General features: G+C 53.1%; 1 protein-coding gene across 1 annotated transcript; it reads right to left on the minus strand.

The window, feature by feature from the left end:
• Positions 1–130: 130 nt before the first annotated feature.
• LOC103761935 (solute carrier family 22 member 13) lies at positions 131–7,545 on the minus strand. The gene is made up of 10 exons (XM_018089215.1): positions 7,136–7,545; positions 6,043–6,146; positions 5,552–5,706; positions 4,812–4,980; positions 4,345–4,465; positions 3,650–3,744; positions 3,135–3,349; positions 2,552–2,660; positions 2,195–2,405; positions 131–1,700 (listed from the first exon to the last, which is right to left on the minus strand). Exons 1-10 carry the CDS (start codon positions 7,505–7,507, stop codon positions 1,605–1,607), a joined length of 1,647 nt encoding a protein of 548 aa, XP_017944704.1. The 5' UTR covers positions 7,508–7,545; the 3' UTR covers positions 131–1,604.
• Between the last annotated feature and the right edge of the window lie 1,345 nt (positions 7,546–8,890).

Consider the following 8,890-nt stretch of genomic DNA (forward strand, 5'->3'; position numbering starts at 1 on the left):
TGGCTTAGTTGGTTGGGGCTTTTACAACTGGATGGTCTTTAAGGTCTCCACCAACCCAAATCACTCTGGGATTCTATGAAATGGATCTTCAGCCTACTGGAGGCATGAATGATATGGAAGCAGAAGTACATCTGCTCTGCTTGGATGCCTTTATTTATGAAATGAGCTAAAACAGAGAATCTCAGAGCACAGTTCCCAAAAGAAGTCGTGGTTCCCTCAGTAACTGTACATTTGGCTCCAAGCTCTTCCCCCAGCCTTTACATTCAATGCCTTGTTTTCCATAAAAGTCTGAAGGAGGCAGCCCACAGCCTTTTCCAAGGAAAGAGTGCCCTTGGGCAAAGGACTGAGCTCCTCTATTCTCAGGGCACTGCAGAGGAGCACCACAGCACATCCTCTGAAAAGCAGTCCCAGAGAGAAGAGGGCACCACAGCCAGTCCCTCCTGGTAGGACATTGTCACATGGCACCAATTTTAAACAAAACTCTGTCTTCATCAAACTGCTTATCCATGAGGTACTTTGGTCCATGGAAAACACATGGGCATGACAACAGAGAGAAAAAAATATTTTCTGGTTTAAAAGCTTCTTGACACTACCAGAAAATAGCCTTTGAGCTGTACAGGCAAAGATGGAGCACCACCATGTGCAACTTCCACGCTTGATCTGTACCAAACCAATGGGAAAAGAAAGTTATCTTGAGGGACAGAAGATAAGAGAAAGGGAAGCACAGGAAAAACACCTGTTTTTTCTTCACAGTATAAGGCAGAAGTGGTCCTAAATCATTTAAAGACTGAAACGGATCCACCAAGAAGGAATAGACTAAAACAGAGTAGAAAAACCTGATATTTCCCAGAAAGATTTGCACTTTCTTCTAAAAGCCCAACTGCCACAACATCTCAGTTTCCTGAAATGGACAAATTAATTTGGCCCTACACTGCAGCCCAACAGCACCATTTCCCGTGCCCAAAGCACCACGACAGGCATCAATTCAAAGCCACCATCACTAAGGTGAGAATTCATCTGCCTGTTAGATGTCCTTGTTGCCTGCTTGCTGTTTCTTCCATCACACCATTTTTTTTTCTCAGCTGAGTATCTCAAATTTTAAAAAATAAAAAGGAGTGTTTTTATGAGAGAGAGGGATAACCTTGCTAGACAGTCAAGATAAATCACTCCTTTTTGCAAGAGTGAGAATGTTCTCAGTGCTGCATCTGCTCTTCTCCTGTTAGTGAGCACAGTTCTCTCTTGCAACTCTATTCAATTCAGGTGTCTCACTGGACAGAGTTTACAGTCTCACCTTCCTGGAGACAAGACAGGAAAAATTAAGAGAAAAAACGTCCCCCTTCTGGTTTTTGATTTCTTTCTTTTTTTCCCTTAAATGAAAAGCACCCAATTTTCTCCAGCGGAAGCACTGCTGGACACCAGTGACAGGCTGCAGTGCCTGAGGACAAGCTATAGAGGGAGATACAGGAAGGCAAAAAGGACAGGGAAAGCCAAGAACTGGCAGTGATGGTCTGAGTGGTGGTGCTGTCCTGTGGTGCAGACCCTGCCTGTCCTCAGTGCCCACACAGCACCGGGCTGCCTTCAGCTACAGAACCCTGCAGACCCAGCTAGAAGTAAGTGGTCTTCGTGCACTCATTGACTTGGACACCATCCTTTCCTTTCACCTGTCCATTCTCAGAGCTGCTGGTGCCATTTTCGTAGACCTAATGAAAGGAAAAAGGGTGTAAAATGGTGTAAAAGCTAAGAAAAGTGCACTGTGAGCTGATGGCAGCCATCCCCAAGACAAGCAGCCTTCAGCAACCTGGATCCTAATCCCGCCTTGATCTCTGGGTGCCTGTGGACACCCTTCTCCCAGCAGGGCAACAAATTGCATTGGAGTGCAATTCCACCTGATCCCATGGGAAATGGGGGTGGGAGGTATGAGAGGGTGAAATCCAGAGGACATTGCTACAAGGCACCACCCCTTCCCTGAGGAGGGCAGAGAGAGACAAGTGGAGCACCAGCCATTCTATCCCACGGGCAGGAATGAAGGGATGACAACCATGGGCAGGGTTATGGGGTCTCCTCCCCTCCCTCCACAGTGGGAAAGTCCCACTGCCTGCCCTCCCACCCCTGTAGCCCCTCTGAGAACCCCCCCAGGCCGTGCAATGTGCTGGTACCCCGTGTTCCTGCCCGAGAGGCAGCTCCAGGTACCCACCTCAGTCCGGGTTTGGCCGTCCTCCGTGTCATCCAGCAGCTCCGTGCCACGGGTCTCAGGCAGCAGGACACAGAGCAGCCCCCCCAGCACGGGGGCACTCCCAAAGATGGCCATGGGGATGGCCTCGTGGTACTGCCCCAGGAGCCGGACCAGCGGGGCCAGGATCCCGGCCGCCCGCGCCGACATCGAGCACAGCCCCACGCCGGTCTGCCTGGGGAGCGAGGGGCAGCGGGGGGTCTGGGCAGGGACCAGCCACCCCAGGCCACTGTGTGACTGGGCGTGGCCATGGGGATGACCTGAGCCATCAGCACCACCAGCCATGGCAGAGGGAAGCCCTGGTGTGTGGGGAGACCTCACCTGACGACCGTGGGGAAGAGCTCTGCCGTGTAGACGTAGGAGGTGGAGAAGGAGGCTGAGGCAGCAAACTTGCCAATGGTGGCCAGGATGGTGGTTGCCAGGGGCTGGTCTGAGGGAAGGAGGAAAGACCACTGCTATGGGACGAGGGAGGGCTCAGCACCGCTCACAGATGGCCACTGGGGATGCACGGTGACAACTGTGTCACCTGCAGGGACCATCACCTCCACTGCCTAGCATGGACTGAGCAGCTCTGGCCTAGAGGCATCTTCAGCACGCTCTGCATCCATCATCTCACTTCCCCAGGTATTAATTTTCCCAGAGGACAGCTCTGCTGACAGGTGGCCTACTGGGCTCAGCTCTACCTGCTGCTTTAATGACTGGCAAGTGCAAGTTTGCTGGTTGGAATGGTCCCTAGGGGATTAACCAAGTCCCACATGGCCGTGGCACCAGGGACAGCTCAGGTCCTGAGGAATGTAATCCAGTCTGGCTGGGAGGACAGGACCTGCACCAGCAAGGGAAGGGCTGGGCTCTGTGGCTCCCTGTCCCAGAGAGTGTCCTCTCAGCACAGAATGAGGCCGTTCACCTTCAGGGATGCCAGTGATGATCAGACACACCAGGCCACTCAGCAGCAGGAGAACAGTCTGGGTCTTCCTCCTCCCGAACCACTGCAGAGTGAAGATACAACCAACACGGGCTGGGATTTCCACTGCTCCAAAGGCAAGCTGGGTCAGGTAGATGTCTAGGCCAAAATTTGTCACGTTCAGACTCAGCCCGTAGTAGACAAAGCTGTTCACAAACCTGAAATCAAGGCAGAGTGGCTCTGAGCACATCTATTAGCCATGAGGAAATGCAATATTGATCTCCAGTGACATTTTGACCAAGCCACAGCACTTCCAAGGGGATGTAAAGCCAGAGGAATACCACGGGACTGCCAAAAGTGGAAATGCTATAACCTATCCCACAAACCACAAAGCATCTTAAACAGCCAGAAACAGAGACAACCATCAATAACACTCAAAAACCACAAGGTGCATGACTATCAATACCTTCCTTTCTTCACCTTGAAGTATGGAAAGAGGGGAGCAGGGAATGTCTTACCAGGCACACGACATGATTAAAGTCACCTTCCGGAGGTGCTTCTTCCGAAAGAGATCCAGAAGACTTCCAGACTTGATCTGTTTCTCAGGTTTCAACTTCAAAACAAAGAAAGTCAGAGTCAAAGCAGGCAAAGGTAACCCATGGCCACCTGCTTTCCCATCTGCAATCAATGGAAAGCCTCAGGGGGACAGGCTGGTGACCTCCACTGCTCTGGGCAACCCCACGAGGGGCTCCTGCCTCTGTGCTCTGGGTGCCCAGCAACGGGTTGGTGACCAAGACATTCTGTGGGATAAACATTTCCCCAGTGTGAGCTTTGGGATGGACAAGGAAGTAACTCCCCTTCTGGCATTTATGCATGGAAACCCACAGACTAAACAGAGTCCATATCCTCATGACCCACACTCCTGCAACCCTCACAGGAGAAAAGCCAGGCAAGCATTTCAGTCCCTTCCACAGCCCAAAGGGGACCCCAGAAAGCTCCGGGCTGAGCCTCAGCAGAAGCTGTGCCTCTTCCCTGCCCTCGTCTGTGTCCATTGCAGCTGGAGCTGGAGTCACCCCCGGTGCATCCCCAACTCACCCCCAGGGGGCATGGAAAGATGCTGCTGGGCTGAGCTCAGCTGCAGGGGCCGTGCAAGCCCAAGAGCAGAGGGAAGTCTCTGCAGACAAGCCACGGTTCCCCGTGCCCGGACAGGTACCTGCTCCAGGAGTCCTTCCGGGAGGCTGCGCTTGTTGGTGGCCGCCGCCTTCTGAAGGAGCTTCTTGGCTTCCTCCATCCTGCCTTTTGTCACCAGCCACCGAGCTGACTCTGGGAGCACCCTGCCGAGGAGGGGAGCTCAGCACGTGCTGCTCTGACCCGCAGAGTTCCCCCACAGCCCTTTTCTCTGTCACCACGTCCCACAAGCAGTGGGCATCCCATGGGAGGGATGGGTCTAAATGCCCTATATTTAGGCTCCAAAGGCCACATTTGATGACCTGAAGCAAAGCAGCTGCTGGTCTCAGCAGTTCAGTGCCGCAGGGAGATGTGCTGAGCTCTGCAGAAGCTCCTCCAGCATCTGCACGGATGGGAAAGACCCATCCTGGTGCTGAGCTGCTGCTGCCTCCTCACTTCCACCCCTCACACTGCTGTTGTGTCTTACAGAAGCTCTGCCCAGCTCCTGCTTACCAGATGTAGAAGAAAACGACCAATATAGGAGCAGATCCTGCAATCTCCAGCAGCCTCCAGTTGCGAATCCCATAACTCAAACCAGCCAAAATCATCTGTCCAATGGCGAAACAGCAGTGAGAGGAAAGCACTGCCTTAGGCCGGGAGGAGACACCAATCCATTCTGTGGCTGCAACAAAGATCAAAGGCTTAGAGTCAATGTAATGATTTCCCCTGTAAAAAACAGAGTATTTCCCCTGGAGAAGAGCCCCCCCTGGAGGTGAGGGTTAGAGACCAGCAGCTGGAGCTCTGGCATCAGTCACACGTGCAAGTCACCAGTGTTTCATGGGATGCATCACCTCTCCATATTGTCAGTGTCCTTGTCCTCTGCAGAAGGATGTTAAGCTCAACCATGTCACCTCTTTGATCTCAGAGTCCACGGAATCCCTGACTGGGGCAGAGCTGGAACCCAAACTGATCATGTTCCAGAGCCACTGAGCTCTCTCTCTGCACTGGCCTCCTGAGCTGGGACACTGTCCCTTTTCCCTCCTCTGAGACTGGCAAGGGAGAGAGGCTCCCTGTAGCTCTCACTCAGGGTTGAGGAGATGCCAAAGTGCCAAAGAAACAGTGCAGAGCATGACCTGTCCTTGCTGCAGTGTTTTTCTAGTCATACATGATGATTTTTATTTCTTCACAGACATTTCCTGTTGCACCTTGACAGGCCACATCCGTCTGCCTCAGGGCAAGGGCGTCCCACTCACCTAATGTCAGTATTGTCATGGTGATCCCTGACACCGAAGCCCCCACGACACACCTGAAGGCCATGTACACATAGAAATGGGGCACAAAGGCAATTCCCAGACCAAACAAGCCCTGGAGGATGACGGAGATCAGAATGACTGGCCGGCGGCCGATCCTGCGGAGAAGGAAGGGAGACACAGTTGGTATCTGGAGAGACCCCGTGGAGATGGGGAGGAGCCCAGCAGGTTACGCAAGTGATTTTATCACCCTGGAGGGTGATAAGGCTCAGACTACACTCTGGGCTGACAAGTGAAGGACCCCGTGCACACATGCTGTGTCTCTCTCCCTTCCCCTCCCCGTGTGGCGATGTCCTCATGGGACCCGAGGACTTTGGTCAAGGTCCCTATGAGTGAGGAGCACTGACAAAATGCACAGTGTGCAGCGTCCAGAGAGGCTCAGACCAGCACTCTGGCTTTGCACAGACCTGGGGTGGGTGGTTGTGTCTCCTCACCTGTCACTCAGCGGCCCAAAGATCATGGATCCCAGGAGCAGCCCCGCCATGTAGATGGCCTGGCCAATGTCGTTCAGGTCCTTCCTGTCACACACCAGGTCAAACTGGAGAAAGGACAAACAGAGAGGTGCTTGTGGATCCCTCCCTCCCAGGATATGAATCTCCACAGTATGCACAAGGCACACAAGTCAGAGGTGGGACAAGTCCCTGGGGTACTCTTCTGAGCATACCCCCCACCTAGTCCAGGCACCCCCAGGGGAACCTCCCAGTTGGCAAATTTTGCTTCAGGTGGGACTGGGGACAGAAATCCCAGCAGTTTGATTCCTCCCAGGCCACCTGCCCTCCCAGAGGAGAAAGGATGAGTGTGATACTGATTCCTGGGACAAGCAGTTCTGCAACTGCCAGTGACCAGAGGGCATCTATGGAAAGAGTGACACAGAGAGGATCATAGAATCATGGAATGGTTGGGGTTGGAAGGGACCTTAAGGATCATCTAATTCCACCCCTGTGCCATGGGCAGGGACACCTTCCACTAGACCAGGTTGCTCAGAGCCCCATCCAATCTGGCCTTGAGCACTTCTAGGGATGGGACATTCACAGCTTCCCTGGGCAACCTGTGCCTTGCCACACTCACAGGAAAGAATTTCTTCCTACTATCTAATCTAAATCTACCCTCCTTCATCTTAATTTAGCTTCTTCCTCAGCTACCAGCTTCTATGCTGGGGGTTGGACTAGATGATTTTTAAAGGTCCCTTCTAAGCCAAACCTTTCTAGGATTTTAAGTTAGAAGGTTACCCCCTGTATGCAGAGGGGTAGGGAAACCCAGAAGGTCCCACCAGGAGTGATTAATCTCTCCACTGGCTCTGACACTGACACCTGTATCACAGCCTGCTTTGCCTGCAGCCTCTCCAGGACCACACCTGGGGCTGGGTGGTGGAGCCAATTTCCCCAAAATACACCTGATGTAAACCTCAGCCCAGCCCAGCTGCAGCATGGTCAGGCACCAGCTTTTGGGGAAACTGCAGGACAGGGCGGCTGTTTGGGTGTCCCATCCCTTCCACGTCCCCATCTCCTCAGAAAGGCAATTACAGACCTCGGTCAGCAGGGATGGTGGCTCTGCTGAGGGGTACACCCAGCCACTGCTGCACTTCTGCGTGGTGTTCAGGCCGTATGCCACGATGGAGTCCAGGTCCCAGTCCACCGGGGAGTACATGGAGCACTGCTCGTACTCCCCGTCCGCATCCCGGGGCAGGGTGAGGTTCAGCTGCTCTTCCTGCGTCAGGTTGGGGCCGACGGCGCGGATCCAGCTGGTGTCACAGTGGTGGGGAACATCCACAACCATAAAGAGCTGGCAGAACTGGTGGAAAGCCACGCTGAGGCAGGGGATCAGGGTGAGCAGCACCAGCCATTTCTGAAACGGCCCAAAATCACCAATTGCTTTCAAAATTTCCCCCACACCTGACATTGGTAACCGTGTCTGGAGCAGGACAGTGCTGGGACAGACTTCCCAGAGGGCTGGAATTAATGTTTAAACCTAAGATAAGACCTGCACTCATAGGCTGTCACCACAAGTACACCATGTAATATATTAATCATCCCTGTGCCACCCACAAACATCCAGGGCTGGCTGGAGCAGAAAGACCCCATTTCAGGGAACTTGGGCCACCCCCTCTGCCAAGTGGCATTGACAGGGGAACAGACTTTTCTCCACAGTGACTGCAAAGGCTGCATTTGCTGAACCATTCAGAAAAGTGAGGACCAAAGGGACCAAAAGCCCAGAGGAATAAAGGGACTGATGATAATGCATGGGCAGAGTCACAGACGAAGAAGGGCAGTTAGTTCACTGTGGTCCCAGGTGATGGGAGTTGCCATTTCCTTCACCTTTTGCAGCTTCCCTGTGCAACCACAAGTAAGTCAGGCACGGAAAGTCCACCCTTCCCACCCGTTCTAGGCCACCTCACAGAACGGTCATGGTTATATGCAGGAAGACTTGAAGAAGGAGTACAGGGATTGGAGAAATATGTCACAGGGCAACGCTGCCTGAGGCAGGTTTGGCAAATCTCAGCTCAAATGCCTTGAACTCGTAATTGAGAACATGAGTGCAGTGCTGTTCAGGTCATTCCCTGATGTAGGAACAGCATTTGCCTGGGGCTCCTTTGAGGTGTCCGTAAGGCAAAGCCTCCAGAGGTATCCTAAAGCAATTTGGATGCTTCTTCTCCTGCCCACAAATCCACAGGAAGACTATTGTATAAACAAGATGGAAATCAGACCACGGCTGCCCTGTTGGGGTTGACCAAGACACCCACACAGGTCCAGCCTGGCAGTAGAGCAGCTCCCTGGGGAGCCAGGAGAGAAACGCTGCCCTCGGGATAAGCCCAGCTCAGCAACCACAAGCGGGGAGCACCAAAGGCAGGGATAATCAGGCAGACACTGATCTGGACAACACAAATTGGATCTGTTCAAGTCAATTAGGAAACTCAAGTGGAGGATGAAATCGTGTCCCTGTTCAGCTTGGGCTCTGCTTCACCAGGAGACAGGTCAGGCCAAACTTTGCTAAAAGCAGTCACACAGGGCCAGGAGTTCAGGAGCCTTTCCCAGCCCTGGTCCTACCATCTCCCCTGGCTGTCTCTAGCTCTGTGCTAGATGGAGTCTGGGGCACAAAGCAGCCTCTTCCACTCTTCTCTACCACGGCTTAAATGGAAAAACCCAGGAGGGTCAGTCAGGCATCAGTCACGGGTCTCACGGATCTGGAGAAGGAGAAGCCAGAGGACTGGCATCAGAGAACTTGAGCTGGGCATCACATTTACAGGAGACTGGAGAACACTGAGGCCCTGGACCAAGGGAAAGA

Source organism: Manacus vitellinus, unplaced genomic scaffold, assembly GCF_001715985.3.
Source record: "Manacus vitellinus isolate BGI_N305 unplaced genomic scaffold, ASM171598v3 scaffold_12_pilon, whole genome shotgun sequence".
NCBI classification, from domain to species: domain Eukaryota; kingdom Metazoa; phylum Chordata; class Aves; order Passeriformes; family Pipridae; genus Manacus; species Manacus vitellinus.

Bases quoted from the DNA above. Each gene is read 5' to 3' on its own strand.
- LOC103761935 (XM_018089215.1), bottom strand. From the start codon at position 7,507: ATGTCAGGTGTGGGGGAAATTTTGAAAGCAATTGGTGATTTTGGGCCG. The intron at 2,661-3,134 runs GTGAACGGCCTC...TCCTTCCCTCAG, and splicing joins CATCACTGGCATCCCTGAAG to ACCAGCCCCTGGCAACCACC. The intron at 1,701-2,194 runs GTGGGTACCTGG...TCCTTTCATTAG, and splicing joins ACGGCCAAACCCGGACTGAG to GTCTACGAAAATGGCACCAG.